This window comes from Phoenix dactylifera, chromosome 8, assembly GCF_009389715.1.
Source record: "Phoenix dactylifera cultivar Barhee BC4 chromosome 8, palm_55x_up_171113_PBpolish2nd_filt_p, whole genome shotgun sequence".
NCBI lineage: Eukaryota > Viridiplantae > Streptophyta > Magnoliopsida > Arecales > Arecaceae > Phoenix > Phoenix dactylifera.
This window is the reverse complement of record NC_052399.1, coordinates 10967026-10986117: the sequence shown is the minus strand read 5'-3', so window position 1 is coordinate 10986117 and position 19092 is coordinate 10967026. Positions and strand designations below refer to the sequence as shown.

The 19092-nt window shown below is 41.9% G+C and overlaps 1 protein-coding gene across 2 annotated transcripts; it reads right to left on the bottom strand.

Moving 5' to 3' along the window:
• Positions 1-4843: 4843 nt before the first annotated feature.
• LOC103697569 (stem-specific protein TSJT1-like) lies at positions 4844-16500 on the bottom strand. 2 transcript variants are annotated; one of them, XM_039128939.1, is made up of 4 exons: positions 16219-16500; positions 7655-7820; positions 5376-5496; positions 4844-5269 (listed from the first exon to the last, which is right to left on the bottom strand). In XM_039128939.1, the coding sequence occupies exons 1-4, from the start codon at positions 16419-16421 to the stop codon at positions 5082-5084; spliced, it is 678 nt and encodes a 225-aa protein (XP_038984867.1). In that variant the 5' UTR covers positions 16422-16500; the 3' UTR covers positions 4844-5081. The 2 variants fall into 2 exon arrangements, with proteins under 2 accessions (XP_038984867.1, XP_038984866.1); XM_039128938.1 differs by having other exon boundaries at positions 7580-7820; positions 16219-16499.
• Positions 16501-19092: the final 2592 nt, after the last annotated feature.

The following is a 19092-nucleotide window of genomic DNA, read 5'->3' as shown; positions in this document are numbered from 1 at the left end:
TACCTTTCATACATCGATACATAATCTGAAACTCTTTCATTATCTCAAATTTTTGAAGTGTCATCTTTAACCAAGTCTAAAAGAAAGGGGGAGAAGACCATAAGTTCAAATTGGCAACATTTGGATGAAATAGGGGGAGACTTCACTCTCATATTTGAAAAGCTGAAATTCAGCAACTTGAGCCCTTCTAAAATTAATTTTAAGATAAGAATCCATTTGATCATACTCAATATTTTGTAATCATCAAAAAGGGAGAGATTAAGGATGATAGTGGTATTTTGATGATTAATACAATGATTAATAATGAGATAAAATTTGCGATAGGAAAGGGATAGTGAATTCTAAATTCCAATTCGGCAAAGTTTCAAGTGAAACATACTCTTAAGTGGACAATAGTAATTTTCATTGTTTAGAGTATGTAGCACCACCATGACATATATTCAAAATTGTTTAAAGTTTATTTCATTGATTATATGGATAAATCTAACCTTAAGTTGCAACAAAGTATGGATTGAGTCGACCCCAAGCTTGATTGAGTCGACCCCGGCACATCAAGAAAACATCTGGCACACTTTTGCAAAAATGGCACGGATGAACAATACTTGGGTCGACCCAAGTAAAAGTTGAGTCGACCCCATCTTCAAGCTTCAAGAAAACAAGTCTCTGGAATCCCTGAGAGGGTCGACCCAAATGGAACTTGAGTCGACCCAACCTTGAGTCGACCCCAACAAAACATGAGTCAACCCAAAGGCTATGTCATTCAAAAATCAGTTCTCTGGAATCTCTGAGAGGGTCGACCCAAGAGAAATTTGAGTCGACCCAAAAAGTGTTGAGTCGACTCAAGTGAAGGAAGGCTGAAACACAAGGTTCTGTGGTTCCTGAGAGGGTCGACCCCAATGTTGCATGAGTCGACCCAAGTGAAAGTTGGGTCGACCCCAGTAAAAGTTGAGTCGACCCAAGCACGGGCAGAAGCATAACGGCTAGTTCTGCAGAAGTACTTTTTGACCTCCAAACAGTAAGTAACGGCTAGTTTTTGAAATCTGACCAATGAGAGATGTCCAATGGATGAGGAAAACTATTTAAAGGGACACTATTCATCAGAGAAGAATATCCTTTTGCAAAAAGATCAAAGCTTACACAAGAAAGACAAGTGTCCTAATCTTCTTCATCCAAGTACTTCATTCAAGAGTTGAAAGGAAGTGGTTGAGCAGATTCCAAGAGATATCAAGAGCTCCATCCACCCTCGAAGAGTGAAGCATTCTTGACAAAGAAGAGAGAAGTCTCATCAAGCGATAAGTATTCTCTAAACTCTTCTTTGTAGCTTATAATTATTATATTTGCTCATCTAGGAGCTTCAACTTTCTTCTTTCTTTTGTTAATCACCTTGTAAAGATTTGTTGGTGAGCCCGCAAAACCAACGGTGTAGGTTTATTGGTGAACCCGTAAAACCAATTGTGAAGGTTCGTTGGTGAGCCCGTAAAACCAACAAAGGTTATTGGTGATCCCGGAAAACCAAAGTGTAAAGGTTTTTGGATTGTGAGCCCGAAAAACAATCCAACTGTAATCCGAGGGATTATAGTGAATTCCCAAGGGGTCGCTTGGGGAGTGGATGTAGGTGCTTAGGAGAGCACCGAACCACTATACTTCTTGTGTGTTTGTATTGTGCATTGTTCTAATTTCACTCACTCATCAATTAACTAAAGTAAGATAGCAAAAATTTAGAAAAACCAATTCACCCCCCCCCCCCCCTCTTGGCTTGTCACCTTGGGCAACACATGGCCATCAACTAGAGCTAGGCCAAGCTCCCAATCTGCACTCCCAATCCACACATCCTCGGAGACTAGGATGTGAGTCTCTGGAGACCGAGATGTGCGTTCTCCAACCATAGCCATGCTGAGCTCCCAAGCTAAGCTCTCATGCAGAGCACTACAGGACGAACTCCCATGTCGAGCACTTCAAGCAAAGCTTCCATGTCGAGCACTCTATGCCAGGCGCTCAAGGCCTCACGATTCAGAAAGATTACTCTACTTTGATGCTTCTTATTTTCTTGCTATTTCACTCTATTATTCCAAAGCACTGCGTGACTTAGTCATTGGAGAAGTTCTGGTTGGAGCCACCCCGATGGGCCTTTCTTCCTTTTGTGTACAAATCTGTAACTCTCCATGATAGTTGGCACTCTGTCTTCCACCATCATGGACTGAGCACGTTGATCTACGCCCTCCCCACTTCTGAATAATCATAACATAACCAGGCAAGATTTAGGCATCGACAATAATAGTGTAATAGTTGTCTACTTAATTTGTTAAAATATTACTTCTATAACATATATAGAAGAGAGAGAGAGAGAGAGAGAGAGAGAGAGAGATGAAAGGGATAGCACCTGTGAAATAATTCAATAGCTTTTTATTCTTCTCTTTGAAACTCACCCGGCCATGCAATATACATACATTATAATATATATTTATATTTAAATATTATATATATATATGTACATGTACATACATACATACATACATACATACATACATACATCTATAATCTTATGTTCAAAGGCCCAATGCACAACTACAGCTGCAAGTATAGCAACTTAGGTCAGGAGGAGAGCAAAACCAATCCCAAATTGACTAGGAAAATTTTCAACATAGATCCAACTCCATTTTAATGGAAAACGCAGTCATCCTTGACTCAAAAACTTTCAAACTCAATAAAATTAAGCTCCCTGCACATGCACGTTTCTCTGTGCCTGATTGACCCTTGAACTCTAATCTTATCTTGTAAACAAGCAATCTGTATATGCTCATGTTCAGCTCAAATAAATTAGTTTGACTCAAGCTCTGCAAGTCTTGGAGCTTGATTTGCGTATATAACCTATTGTCAAGCATTTCTTTTTGATAGATAACATGGTTGAAAAGTCCACAAGGAACAAATAGGCATTTTCTCATCGCCTAGCCGACAACGGCCGAGCTAGAGAACAAGCCCAAAGACCCACATACTGCCCATACCATCCAACCTAGACCACCATATAAAATGAGCCCACCTTAGCACTTAGGCCCTGTTTGATTGCTGCTGCCTGCTGGTAGTAGAGCTTTGATCAATTGGACTTTTGGAAATAGAACTTTTATATAGTAGAGCTTTGATGTTTATTGTTTGCTAACTACAATCCTAAAATATTATAGAACTTCAACACCTGTCTGCTAACCAAATTGTGAAAGTCATCAAATAACAATAAAGAGCATACCATGGTCCTTTCAATTTTTTAACTCTTTGTATTATCAAAAGCTGTTATTAAGATGTACTCGCGCTTATCACGATGGTCGACGTCCTTTAATGTTCGTGCTGGACCTTTAACCAGATCGCTGAGAGCTCGCAGAGAGCCAGGTCCATATTCATATATATGTTGATATATATGTGCTTCCCTCTTTGGATTATAGCAATCGTGATCATAGTTTTTTTGATGCTCCCTACGGCATGGTTTACTGCTCTGGATAATTTCTTCTGCTTATGTTGCCTCTGATGTCCTACTGCACTGAACTGTTCAGTTTTAATATTTAGTGGCATTTCTTGGTGCTTGCCATCTCTGACCGTCAAACATCTTACGTGTACGGCCCCATGTCATGATGCTTGTTTCATAGACTTCGTAGCACTTTAAGAGGCGATTGGTATGGGATCATCATCCTAAAATTAACGAGAATGTGAATAGAGATGATGAGATCACCATAATTAGTTGCATCATGATAATCCTATATGGCAGTGAATGAAAATCATCCGCACTCCTTAAATTACCGTAATGAGATGCCTGTCCTTAAGATCGAAAACTCAAAATCACCCGAGAGCAGTAATTTTGGATTAAAAGTTGAGACCAAAAATTCCCTACAATATAGAGAAAAAAAAATTAACATATCAATATATCGTTAATATACTTTGTCAATATATTATATTATATTATAATCTATTATTATCATATTATTGTCATATTATTATTCAATGATAATTTTAAATTATAGCAAAAATATATTCTTATATTTTATATTTATATAATGAAAGTATTTAATATATTACTTCTATTTGCCTAATTTTTAATCAAAATAATCAGTATTTAAAAAATAATATATTATAAATATATATAAAAATATTAATTCTATACTAGTAATTAATATATCTTTATAGAATTAATAATTTATAGAACTAATAAATATATTGTCATAAAATATATTTATTAAAAATATTAATATTTATTATAATATATTTTATATAATTAATCAATATATTTTTATGAAACATAAGGTATTATATGGTGAGTGACCTTTGATTTTTATGGAATATCAAATAGATTACTCATGGATACCCGAAAATCTGCGATCACTGGACCATAGTATACCAAATGCGATGATTTTAAACTATTGAAGATCAGATTATCCTGAAATAAAGATCAATGATGATCTAAAATCACCTCGATAATTCTATTCGGGTCCCGGACATGTATGAAAGAAAAAAGGGGAAATGGCTTACCAGCTAACAATTGGCCGCATCATCGCCTTTCACGTGAAGCAATAAAACCAGTTCTCATTCTCCGCCAGCCTCAGGCTGAGATGGAGTTGTGTCTGAGGAGTAGGTGGGCATGTTACCGTAAATAACAGAACTGGTTTGACCAGCCTTACTGCTGGATTTTTACCATAACAATTCCTCCTTACCTGCAATCATGCTTTGATGCATGGAAAAGTACAATTGCAAGACTATCTGATAATTTCTGAGTAACGATCACTGCATTCTAGGCTACCTGCTTACCTTGAGAAACACACCAAATGGAAACACTGAACTTACTGATACCAACACAAAGGACAGATTATGGCGGTAATGCTGGAATTTTATTTCCCACATGGATCTCTACATACGCTCAAAGGGGTCCAGAAGTCCATGACAGTTTTCATGCAATAAGAAGTCTCTCTGAGTTCAGCACAAGCAATTTATAAAGGATACAGGGTCGGCAAGTCGAGATAGGAGATGAATGTCTAAAAACATGGATCAATACACCAAGGGCTGAAAAACAAGAGAGAAGGGCCTCCTGAATGATGTTTGCGGAATTAATACTGAGAAGACCAATTCGCAGAACTGCCAACCCTGGGCATTCCAGTCTCCTTCTTAGCTTCAACATCAACCTTGTAGGTAGCCCCACAGATTTGACCTTCACTGTCAACCCTTGGCATTGCCTTGACCTCATTCAAAGGGTGCTCAAAACTCTGCAATCCCCCTGAAGTTGTAAAGAAGCAACCTGGCCAAGGCATCGGAAAAGAATGAGGATACACTGGAAAAGCCAAAAAGGATGTGTTCATCGTGTAAGAATTAAGAGGACTAAGATGCCATGCTTTGCGCATTGCCTTTAGGAAATGGTGCATATGATTTCCCACAGCCTTTCTTGACAATCTCCACATCATCAGAAAGTACAAGATGATCTTCGGAATCAGTTCCCCAGAAGAATGGAACACTCCCATCAGCATCCTGAAATGGGGAGAATTATGAGATACAGGATAAATTTTTACAGGAGGATGAGAGTTCATAAAACCATTGTTTAGATGTTAATATATCCGGTCAGGTTGATACGTGCACCTCATCTCAGTGCATGCAAATGAAATTTCTATTAATTTCAAAAGTGTCTTTCCTAACATTCAAAATCCCAAGTGGATTCAAGAATTTAATGATTGGATTGGAAATGTTTCTGATGTCTCAAACTGCAAATTCCTAGATAAAAATATCTATACTAAAGTATATGACCATTTTATCAACTTTGGCCATGTGTCATGCATGGTAAACAGATTTCCAAAATACAGTCATAGTGACAGGGATATACATAATAAAACTTACATGGATATGCATGTATAATTTGGAAAGACACATATGTATGTATGTATGTATGTAGAGAGAGACGGGTAAACTAGGATACATTCGAGTGAATGTATATATATATATAGAGAGAGAGAGAGGCCTCAGATCCAGCTAGGTCTAGATTGGATGATAGAGGCTCCACATCGATGATCAAAGCCGTTGGATCATACACTTGAACCGTTGCATTTTTTTGACTACTTGATGCATAGGCTAAGAGTCTTCAAATCACATGATTTTTTGTGAAAGCAATTTAGAGGCAGTAAATCGCATCCAATGGCTTATATCATCAATGTGGAACACAATAGTCCAATCTAGACTTGACTGGATTGAGTGGAAATCCAGATGAGTGTATCCAAGTCCAGCTACATATCTACACACACATATGTATTTGGGTATCCAACTAATACTATGAGTTTATTCAGTATAAACAAGTTCTTCATATCACATTAGAAGAACTTACACAAAATGACAGAATTCAATTGCAAGGATTTTTAAGTAAGAAAATGACAAGACAATCATTTGATAATAATCCAGGAATTACTGACTCATGGATAAGATCATTGAAAGAGGTGTTCACTGGTTCCATTCAGAACTTTAAAGAAGCCTTTTCACCTGCATTATCTCAATGACTTGACCAATTGTTCGGCACTTGGCATATTCATTTCTCATAACAATAATGAGACTGCTTACATACATGTACAAGCGTAAGTTCCTAAAATGAAACGAAGTCACACAAGTCACCATGACCTGGACACACTAGTCCATCAATTCATAGTTTCTATACCTAACCTAGCCCTAAATTGTGATTTAGGATAAACCAAATTGCATGCATATCTCTGCAACATGAGGAACTATATGCTTTGTATTGATAACTGATGCAAGATTGATGCTTGCTTGAAGCTTACACATCTACAATGGAGGTCAATGTAAGAGTGTGAACTTCAAATTTAAGAATAAACAAGATATAAATCATAGATGTAACAAGAATCTTCCCCCCATGTTTAAAGGTTCAAAATTATGAAATTCTTTGCCATCTAGTATTAGTAAGGGAAAACTTTTATTGACAGAAGCTTTTTTCCAATCAACACTTAACTTATAAGAACAGATCAAAAAGTAGGAAATAACAGCAGTGTCAGAATAGCATTAGACCATAGTGTTTATATATTACCGTGGCATAAGGAAACTAAAAAAGCAGGCGGCCAAAAAAGCAAAGAAGACAAAAGCATACAACTAAATCATGTATAACCATGCTAGAGAAGTAAAAGCGTTCCGATGTCAAATGTTGAAGATCATGGAATGAGCGAACTGCATTAATGAAAAGGAAAACTTTCGCTTTTCATTTTTTTCTAAAAATTGGTGAAGAATCCCTGAAATAATTCATGAGTGGGGGAGGATCTACACTTCCATTTAGGGCCCTAAAAATTACAGATAAAATGGATGCCCATTGGCCAAGGATTATGAAAATGGAATGCAACCAGAGTAATAAACCTTGCACTTATTATGCCCTCTATTAGCCTCCCTCAAAATTCTATGCAGTTCTTTTGAACCTAATACTTTGATATTGCCATCCCATTCAGTTATTTTGAACCTAATACTTTGATATTGCTATCCCATTCCACCCCATTGTTAACTGTTTTCGGACTCTTATGGTTCTATGAGATAATGATAAAAGGAGAGAAAGCCAATTGGGATTACTCACAGCAGCTATGAAGGTACATTTTGATGAGATGTCAAACAGAACAAATGCAAATTTCCCATTCAGATCTCTCACAACCTGGCTTGCAGGGAAAGGTCCTCTGTCTCTTAATGTTCTGTATGCTTCTATTACGATGATTGCTTCATTGGCAGTCTTTCCCAGTCCATACTGTTGCTTCAAAAGAGCAATGTTCTCAATATGTCCTTGGAACAAGCAAAATATGTCATTCATGACAGTAAACAATCTGCAAACATGTATTAAGTAACGAAATAAGACATTGAAGAGATCACTAAATTGCAGTCAATGATAATGGCCAAAAGCAGGAAATATAAGTCTTTCATGATAGAAGAACCTTCATAAATCAAATAAAGAAAAGCAAAGTAATACTGAACTTAATTTTTTTAAAAAAGAAAAGAAAACAAATCTTAATGAAGGATGAAACAGCAGATGAATTTTGGCTTTCATCAACAAATGCACCATTATCTGCAAAGAAGAGAGGAACTACTGTGGACAGACAACTTTTACATTAATACAAACTAGTGTGTGACATGTGCTTTGCATGTGATTTAGATGAGATAAAGGATGAAAGACTTGTTTGGGAGCCATGCAATAGAATAGACAAAAAAAGTTCTGTAGTTGGTGAGCACCTAGACTTGCTGTACAGGTACCAGGTACTGTCTCAGTACCTTATGACACAATATGGCATGCCTAGCACAGTAAGGTACACCTCTCATATAAGCACAGGTTCAGGAGATCCATGTATCACACCTCATACGCCTCGGAACCGGCCACAGCCAACATTGTCACGCCCCGGACCCGGATTTGTGACACGGCCGTGCTATTGCCGACCATCACCCACAATAGCACGCAGCCTCATACATGGGTAACAGGGTAGTCAAACCAGTCAAACTTTCATATATTAAAGCATTTTTAGTGCACATGCTCAGTGGTACAAAATACAGAGCTTCTACATATTTTATGTATACAAAAGTATATTTGTTTCACCCCAAAAAGGAGAAGCCCTGATACAAAAGAAAAAGTCTCTGGCAGCTATCAGTGGTGAGGATCTGAAAGAAAATACCAATAAAATAGTATGAGCTACACGGCTTAGTAAGTAATCCTGCATAATCTTAACGGATCAATTAATATGTTGTCTATCAATTTATCATGACAAAATATTCGTACTGAATCAATAATCATATTATGTATGCTATCAAAAATCTTCATGTAAATATACACTGTAGGATTGTATGCCGGCATGCCGTGGTTTACGTCCTCTGATGCTACGGCAGAGTCATTATCAGCCACTGGCGGGGCGAGCTCAGTTATTATACAACCACTGGCGGGGCGAGCTCAATTACATTCAGCCGTAGCATCTAAGAGTCCATACATAGTATTTCTTGCAAGTGGTACACTTAGCTAGAGGCAATTCAATTCATCATCTTATACTATAATTACTATATTAAGTGAAATTATGGTAACGAAATTCCAATCAACATATATGCATATTATTTTAAAATCTATATAAGCATGATGTATGCATAACCATAATTTCTATAACTAAAACATACCACTTGTATACATGATCCATGATAAGATCAAGACAAGTTACATACATGACCCATAGAAGGTTGGGACAGGTTACTTACCGTAATTCGCTTTCCCACGTTTGATCAGTCCAGATGACGGATCCTTAATCACCTTGCACAACATCATAGGGATCACATTATTCTCCGTTTGTTTAATACATAATTTCTCAGTTAAAATTATGAGTTTACTTGTTTGGATCCCATCTAAGGATTTGGCCCAAGTCCAATTTATCCACGTTGGAGCCTTCTAATTTGGTCAATAGGCTTAATCCCAAGTTAAATTTTGGGTTTAGAGTTAATGTGGCCCATTTGGGCTTGTGCTAGGGTCAGCCTGTAGCCGATTAGGCCTCTGGTTAATTGAATTGGGCTTGAATTGAGTCTTAGTTGGGTCTGCTGGGACTAACCCAGCCTAATTGGGTTCGGACCCAGTTCAAATTGGGCTAGATTTGGTTCAATTTTATAGTTTGAGCTCGTCCAGACTTAGCCCAATCTGTTTGGGCTCGGGTTTAGTCAAATTTGGCTAAACCCATTTTTTTTTCTTTTTCCTTCTTTTCTTTTTCTTTCTTTTTTCTTTTCTTCTCTGTTTCTTTTCTTCTCCTTCCCGAAGCTTCCTCTCCTCCCTTCTTCTCTTTGATCCCGATCTCCCCTTCCTCTTCTCCTCTCCTCTCCTACGAAGGGAGGACGACAGTCTCCTCCTCACAGGCAGGAGATCGGACCGTGATCGGCGGCGCTCGCGGCCGAGCTCTCGGCTTCCCCGGCCGAGCCCGCGGCACCCTCGGCCGCACCTGAGGCCGATGCCCGTGCCGACAATGCTCGCGGCCGAAGCCGATAGCCGCCGCACGCGACGACGAACCGGTGAGCCCCCTCTTCCTCTTTTTCTCTTTCTTTCTTTCTTTCCTTCTTCTTATCTTCGGTCTCCCTTCTCAAACCTCCCATATTCCCTCTCGCTCCCAAGCCCTCTCTCTATTCTTCTCTCATGAAGGAAGAAAGGCGAGCTTGGGAGGGCCGGGCCACGGCCGGCAACGCCTGAGGCCAAGCCTGCTGCCTGCGGCCGAGCCGAGGCCGGCGGCTCCTGCGACGTCTGAGGACATTCCCCACAACGCCGGCGACCGCACACAGGTGAGCCCATCTTCCCTCTCTTCTTTCTTTCTTTTCTTTCCTCCCTTCTCTTCACCGAGACCCTCTACCCCGTAGAAGGTAAAGAGGGAAAACGGAACTCCGGCCCGACTGCCGCCCCCGCCCGAGAGCCGGTAACGGCTGTAGAGCCGTGGAGTCCCTTCTCTATTCTATTTTGAAAACAGGGGAGGTGAAAACAGGAAAATGATATGATCAAGGCTTATCGGACTCCGAGAATGAACGGCAACAATCCTTGCTCTGGCTTCGCTGGTTCAAAAACTCCCTCAAGAAGAAGGAGAAGTATGGTAAGGGCTAGAAGAGGTCCTTAAGCGGGGGTAACCACTGTAGCTGGGGTGAGGCGTCACCCCCAATTTCCCCCATAGAGGGTCTAACAGCAGGGCCCTCCTCTTATTTCCACCTGGCCCTAGTCACTTCCATGCACATGCATGAGGTGGCAGCCATCAAATGGGCTGCCAACAATGGGCTCTAGTTAGCCCATTAGGCGTCCTGGCCCAATGCTCAAGTACGGGCCTACAAAAAATCAGGCCCAACACCCCTGACTGGGCCTCAAAAGTATTGGGCCCAGTTGGTTTTGGGCCCGGACATTACATCCTCCCCCCTTAAATAAATTTCGTCCTCGAAATTAAATATACCCCAGGTGGACCGATGTAGCGAGGACTCATTTTGCCGTGTTGCCCGAATCAGGCAACACTCTTCGAAAAGGACATTTTTAGATAGACAAAGTTTCCCTCCAAAAATTCCAGTTCCCATAACTTAGCAAGAATCGCCCGGTAGGGGCCTTGAAGATGGGTCCCTCTCCTAAAATCAATGGTGAATTCGATTTCTCAACCAGGGGTAATCCCGATAATTCATCAGGATAAATATCCGAGTTCCCTGAGTACTGGAATACTTACCAGTTTGATCTCCTTTTGTGTATTTGTTGCACAGGCCGGATAAGCCGTACACCCCTTCCTTAGCGCCTTGGCGGCTCTCAAGGCAGAAATAAAATGCAGTGTAATTGTCTAGAAAACTAACTAATATGAAGGAATGCGTAGAACCAAAATTAAACAGAGTAGAGGCATCACTCGAGTTGACTAGTAGTGTACCTGTCACCACTCTTTCGCTCGCACTGGCATTTTGACGAGTCAGCGCGAATACTCTGGGATTGTTCCTCGGTCCTTGGTCTTCAGGCGCAGAAAATCTGGGCTCCTTCCTCACTCGGTTCGGGCAGTCATGCGCCATGTGTCCCACCTGCCCACAGTTAAAACATGCCCCAATTTTCTTTAAACAAGGCCCACCATGGAATCTGCGACAGTTAGGGCATGGCCCGTTCTACCTCTTCTGGGCCTGAGGATTTTTTGACCTATCATTTTGGCTTTCAGCTGGCCCGGGTCTCTTCATATCGCCTTTTTCTCTTTCCGACCTATCCAACTCGGCTTCCACCTTTAAAGCTCGATCCAGAGCATCCCGGTAGTTTATAAAGAGGTGTGAGGATAATCGGGATCTGATTTTGCATTTCAGCCCCTGCTCAAACCGATTCGCTTTACTCGTCTCATCTTCTATAAACTGGGGGCAAAATCGGCCCAGCTCATTAAACTTGTTGGCGTACTCCAGGACAGTCATGTACTTGGACTGAGCCAGTGATAGGAACTCGTTTTGTTTTGCCTGCCCGACTGCATCCGGAAAGTATTGAGTATAAAATAATTTCTTAAATTCTCCCCAGGTCATCCTATTGATATCATAGTCTCTACGACAGTCCACCAAAACTCCGTGTTTCCCTTCAACATAGGGATGGCTAGTCCAACTTTTACTTCCTCAGAAAATTGGAGTGCTCGATACATCTTTTCCATCTTCCAAATCCAGGTCTCGGCTGCCACAGGGTCCGATCCACCGTCAAACTGTGGTGGGTTCAGCCTGCGGAACCTCTCATAATGAGATTCCATCAGTTGTACAGGCCTGACAGTCCACTGCATTTATTGTTGCTGAAGCAGTTGTGCAATTATCTGGTATAACCCTGCCAGGTCTGCTTGCGTTGCCACAGGGTCTGGGGTGTGTGCCCATGATTGTATACTAGGGTTTGGAGAAAGTGCTCCCATATCTCCTTCGTTCTCCATGTTCCTTATAGCTACCTAGCAGTCACAAGTTTAGGATGAGACTGAAATAAATTCCTTTCTTCGACTAATGTATTATGACACTCTTAATATATTATGATAATCTTAACTACCCATTACCCCTGATTTTTACGGTTATAGTCTTGTTAAACCTAAAGCTCTGATACCACCGCATGGCACGCTCCGGACCCGGATCCGTGACACGGCCGTGTTATTGCCGACCACCACCCACAATAGCACACAGCCTCATACATGGGTAAAAGGATAGTCAAACCAATCAAACTTTCATATATTAAAGCATTTTTAGTACACATGCTCAGTGGTACAAAATACAGAGCTTCTACATATTTTATGTATACAAAAGTATATTTGTTTCACCTCAAAAGGGAGAAGCTCCGATACAAAAGAAAAAGTCTCTAGCAGCTATCAGTGGTGAGGATCTGAAAGAAAATACCAATAAAATGGTATGGGCTACACCGCTCAGTAAGTAATCCTGCATAATCTTAACGAATCAATTAATATGCCGAACATATTTAAATAGGGTTTGAGAAGCTGACATGTATGCTGTCTATCAATTTATCATGATAAAATATTCATACTGAATCAATAATCATGTTATGTATGTTATCAAAAATCTTCATGTAAATATACACTGTAGGATCGTATACCGGCATGCCGTGGTTTACGCCCTCCGATGCTACGGCAGAGTCATTATCGGCCACTGGCGGAGCGAGCTCAGTTATTATGCGGCCACTGGCAGGGCGAGCTCAGTTACATTCAGCCGTAGCATCTAAGAGTCCATATATAGTATTTCTTGCAAGTGGCACACTTAGCTAGAGGCAATTCAATTCATCATCTTATACTATAATTACTATATTAAGTGCAATTATGGTAACGAAATTCCAATCATCATATATGCATAATATTTTAAAATCTGTATAAGCATGATGTATGCATAACCATAATTTCTATAACTAAAACATACCACTTGTATACATGATCCATGATAAGATCAAGACAAGTTACATACATGACCCATAGAAGCTTGGGACAGGTTATTTACCGTAATCCGCTTTCCCACGTTTGACCAGTTCAGATGACGGATCCTTAATCACCTTGCACAACATCATAAGGATCACATTATTCTCCGTTTGTTTAATACATAATTTCTCAGTTAAAATTATGAGTTTACTTGTTTGGATCCCATCCAAGAATTTGGCCCAAGTCCAATTTACCCACGTTGGAGCCTTCTAATTTCGTCAATAGGCTTAATCCCAAGTTAAATTTTGGGTTTAGAGTTAATGTGGCCCATTTGGGCCTGTGCCAGGGTCAGCCTGTAGCCGATTAGGCCTCTGGTTAATTGAATTGGGCTTGAATTGAGTCTTAGTTGGGTCTGCTGGGACTAACCCAGCCTAATTGAGTTCGGACCCAGTTCAAATTGGGCTAGATTTGGTTCAATTTTATAGTTTGGGCTCGTCCAGACTTAGCTCAATCTGTTTGAGCTCGAGTTTAGTCAAATTTGGCTAAACCCATTTTTTTTTCTTTTTCCTTCTTTTCTTTTTCTTTCCTTTTTCTTTTCTTCTCTGTTTCTTTTCTTCTCCTTCCCGAAGCTTCCTCTCCTCCCTTCTTCTCTTTCATCCCGATCTCCCCTTCCTCTTCTCCTCTCCTCTCCAGCGAAGGGAGGACGACGGTCTCCTCCTCACGGGGAGGTCGGACCGCGATCGGCGGCGCTCGCGGCCGAGCTCTCGGCTTCCCCGGCCGAGCCCGCGGCACCCTCGGCCACGCCTGAGGCCGATGCCCGTGCCGGCGACGCTCACAGCCGAAGCCAATGGCCACCGCACGCGACGACGAATCGATGAGTCCCCTTTTCCTCTTTTTCTCTCTTTCTTTCTTTCTTTCCTTCCTTCTTCTTATCTTTGGTCTCCCTTCTCAAACCTCCCATATCCCCTCTCGCTCCCAAGCCCTCCCCTTTCCTCTCTCTATTCTTCTCTCGTGAAGGAAGAAAGGCGAGCTTGGGAGGGCCGGGCCACGGCCGGCGACACCTGAGGCCGAGCCTGCTGCCTGCGGCCGAGCCGAGGCCGGCGGCTCCTGCGACGTCTGTGGCCGTTCCCCACGACGCCGGCGACCGCACACAGGTGAGCCCATCTTCCCTCTCTTCTTTCTTTCTCTCTTTCTTTCTTTTCTTTCCTCCCTTCTTCTCTTCACCGAGACACTCTGCCCCATAGAAGGTAAAGAGGGGAAACGGGACTCCGGCCCGACTGCCGCCCCCGCCTGAGAGCCGGTAATGGCTGTGGAGCTGTGGAGTCCCTTCTCTATTCTATTTGAAAACAGGAGAGGTGAAAGCAGGAAAATGATATGATCAAGGCTTACCGAACTCCGGCAATGAACGGCAACAGTCCTTGCTCCGGCTTCTCTGGTTCAAAAACTCCCTCAAGAAGAAGGAGAAGTACGGTAAGGGCTAGAAGAGGTCCTTAAGCGGGGGTAACCACTGCAGCCGGGGTGAGGTGTCACCCCCAGCTTCCCCCGTGGAGGGTCTAACAGCAGGGCCCTTCTCTTATTTCCACCTGGCCCTAGTCACTTCCATGCACATAGCATGAGGTGGCAGCCATCAAATTGGCTGCCAACAATGGGCTCTAGTTGGCCCATTAGGCGTCCTGGCCCAATGCTCAAGTACGGGCCTACAAAAAATCTGGCCCAACACCCCTGACTGGGCCTCAAAAGTATTGGGCCCAGTTGGTTTTGGGCCCGGACATTACAAACATGGCAGATCAACCAATCAGAGCTTGACATGAAACCTCCGACCAACCAGTCAAAACCCGCCATGTGGCCAACCCTAGAGGCACATGGAGAGAAATTTAAATTTTAAACTCTCCTCCCAGCTGACGACGTTTCGGCCATGATTGTGAATGATTTCCATAATTGGGCGATGAATGAGTATGATGTGCGGACGAAACGCCTGCTTATGCCCTTCGGGACATGCAATCAATTACCAAATATGACCGATTCACACTCCCAAACTCTCCAATGACGAGCACCGACCCCAATCTATATAAACCATGCATGGAGGGAAAAATAAGTACACAACAATGATCTGCATCTGTTTAAAACTTCTCAGTTTTTTAAGAGGGCTTTCTCAATTAAGTTATGCTCTGCAATGGAGCCCATTTTGATGGGGAAAGGTTTGGGTGATGATAATGAACATGATTAGCTACTTTATCATCCTGCTCAAAGCAACATCTTCCTTAAAATTCATTATTAACTCAGTCCTAGAGATAAGAATGCTCATATGAATTTCTGTAAATCCTAGAGATGAGTTAAACAATGAACAAAGTTTTAGCATGTCTTAAAACTCCTTCTGTCATTCTTATTCTTCTAAAAATTTCTCATATATTGCCCATTTTGGGCGAAACCACAACTGTTTCGGTTTTCCAAACAAGTCTCAAAGAAAAAAAAAAAACCAGTTGGAACACATAAGCACACAAAAATATGCAAGAGGCTTGCTTGCAAAAATTCCAAAAAAAAAATCAAGATCTTCGCTGAGTTTTCCCAGAAGCAAAACTGTCAACATTTGATCCCGTCTCCTTAACTCGCAGAGTAAGCCTCAACTATTTCTAAGTCAGAACAATTAAGAAACAAGAATTATAAACTGTCAAAACAGAATATCAATAGAAAGAAATAATGAACTCAGAATAATCCTTAGACAACGCACGCAAAAAGTGGATCTCAGTGGGGAAACAAAAACTAAGACTAAACAAGAAAATTACGCACTAAATCTACAAAGAAGTTAAAAAGCGCTGAAGAAAAAGAAGAGTGATCGGATTTCGACCTCGGGAGGAAGGGGTTCTGCTTCTCATCGGAGAAGGCCAAAGCGCCGGCAGAGGAACCGAGGTGTATGGTCACCGCTCCCTCATGCGCCGCCGCGAAGTGCTCCAGTAAAGGGCGCACCCCTCCCCCACCACCATCCTCCGCCGCCGGGCTCCGCAGACCCTCCGGGCTCTTCGCCACCGACCGATCGAATACCGCCAGCATCTCCACCGTCCGATGCCTCTGTCTCCGACTTTCTCTCTCCGATGCCACGCTATTCTCACCGGGAGAGGGAGGGGAACGAGAAGTTGGATTTAATGACTTACAATTTTGAAAATACCCTCGGTCGGTGAGAAAATTACTGATTTGGTACACCAGCTAAGGCGCAATAATGAAGATGGTAGGGGTTACCTTTGGAAGGATGCGAGGGATCCGTGGGCTCCGTTCTGTGTCAACTGAGACTGCTTTTTCCACCAAATATTGAGACATGAACCCGTGGCAATTCAAAAGTCCAAGGTACTTAACTCATAGGATCGTTGTGGGTTCCAAAGTGGGTGTAATCATTTCCATTTCGAGGCCTCGGAGTAATAGGAGGGTAGTTTAGAAAATTTGGCAAAGAGTAAAAAGTCGGTGCCTGATTGCTATTATCCAGGTATTTTATCCCGGCCTCGTCGCTGGTGCAAGGTGGTGGCATGAGCATGGTCAAGATTTTAGTGTTCATACCATGTACTAACTGCAATTATTTTTTTTCTTAGAGGGGAGATCATCATTAATTTTTTAATCCAATTGGTGGTCGAATGCATCACGTAATCATGATTGCTGTTGCCACTAGGAACTGGTTTGACTTAGGCACCTAGTTAGTGAGGGTCACCGGAGATCTAGGCTCATTTGTCGTCTGAATTAGATGGATCGAATGGAATCGATGCACACTTCCACGGTGATACTCTAGTTAGCTACTACACTCGATCAATGATGATTCCAACAGACTGTATATCTTGTCCATATATCTCTTCGTATTTTTGGGTAAAGAGATTTGCTCGGGTACTGTAGTCATTAGGAAACAATTCGCGATACAGCTATGTTATTGCCACATGTAGAAGAAAGTTTGAGATTTAGAGAGCTTTGTGCACGTCTTTTGAGTTGGCCACCTCGAAAGCTTTGAACCCACTAGGTGGCAAGCTTTTATTACTCGATTGACCTTATTAGCATAGGTAAGTTCATAGTTGTATCACTTGCCCCCCATTTTCGAGGTCGAGATGGCCTAGTCATCTCGGGTGAAGCAAGTAGCTTTTCTCAGGCGAAATCGATCAACCAAGATGAAATGTAATCAATTGGGGCTGTCTTGTCATCTACAAGAGCCTTCAGGAGACTGCATTTATCACTTGCCCCCCATTTTCGAGGTCAAGATGGCCTAGTCATCTTGGGTGAAGCAAGTAGCTTTTCTCAGGCGAAATCGATCAACCAAGATGAAATGTGATCAACTGGGGCTGCTTGTCATCTACAAGAGCCTTCAGGGGACTGCATTTATAATGGCATGCTAGAGTTTGCCTTTCTTGGAGCAACATCAAGAAATGCAGGTGTTCGTCCTTTCCTGTCTAACTAAAAATATGCTAAACAGATCGTTGTTAGAACCGACAAACAAAGTTTAAATTTAATTTTACTCTTACCTTTCCTACTCGAAGAATAGCGGTTGTAAGAGATCGATCCACAGGGAGGCGATTGGAGTTGCATAAAAATTAGAACGTTCACTCGGTTTTGAAATCGATTTTTGAATAATAAAAGAAAAACATTACTTCGGGGATGTGGAATGATTCTCTAGTCTATTAGAGAATATTTTCTATTCGAAAAATAAACAAAAAAAAGAAAAAGAACTTGCAATTGAAATTTGATGCAGAGTAGGGGTCGATTTCTAAAGACAGAATATAAATTAAAATCGTCAATCGAACTGCAAGGATTAATTCCAAGATTATCTTAAAATTAAGAATTCTAGAATGCATATAATAAATTGTAGAATATTAAATTAAAACTTAGACATGTATTGCATAAAAGAAAAATTAAAAGATTTCATAAAGAAAACAGAAATTTAACTAAACCTAGAACAAAGTTTGCATGACAGGGAAATGATAGATTTGATAAAAAGAAAATTCATTACAAATAAAAGTGGAGATTGGAAACCTAATGTTTCTTTTCTTTTGCAAATAACATAAAAAAAATAAAACAAAGAGCTTCTCCCTCCCGTTAGAACATAAAGTATTTTTTTTATATTCTTTTTTCCCCAAAAACAGAGCTCCCCTGTTTTTCTTCTCAGCCCAAGCAGTCGAGCTCTCTCCGTTCTTCTTCTTCTTCCTTGGACCAGCCGGCTCCTACCACTCCGAGCTCCCCTCCTCCTCCTCCTTCTTCTCCTCTTATAGCCGCAGAGTTTCTTGAAATGGAATCACGGAAGGGGGATTTCGAATCCGGCTCGGGCGCTGGGATTTCGGGATGCTTCACGGCCGGCTGCGAGATCTCGGGAGGAGCCGATCTTGGCCTCGGTGGATGGTGGACCAGTCGCGGAAGGAAGGAAGCGCGTGGGATGAGCTGGGATGCATGGATCCGGGATGATGGCCGCTGACATGGATGCGGTGGAGACGCGGTGAAGACGCGGTGCGGGATCGCCGGAGATTGGATTCAGACGCTGGGATTCCGGGCGTTGCTGGCACGGTGGCTGGCACGGATGCGGGACTTCCTTCTTTGGTTGCTGGTTTGGGAGCGGGATCGACGGGGAGGAGTCGATCGTGGAAGGGATCCAGTGTGGATCGGCTGTAACACGGGATCTCGGCTTGCTGGCATGGTGGCTGGCACGGATGCGGGACCGCCGGGATCATGGAAGAGCTGAGAGCGTGATCGTCGGGAGGAA

Excerpts from the sequence above, each read along its gene's own strand:
- LOC103697569 (XM_039128938.1), bottom strand. The coding sequence starts at position 16,421 with ATGCTGGCGGTATTCGATCGGTCGGTGGCGAAGAGCCCGGAGGGTCTG. Across the intron at positions 7,821-16,218 it reads CAGAACCCCTTCCTCCCGAG|ATTGTTTACTGTCATGAATG; the intron begins GTCGAAATCCGA and ends ACATGTTTGCAG. Across the intron at positions 5,270-5,375 it reads ATATGCACCATTTCCTAAAG|GTTGCTTCTTTACAACTTCA; the intron begins GCAATGCGCAAA and ends TGCCTTGGCCAG.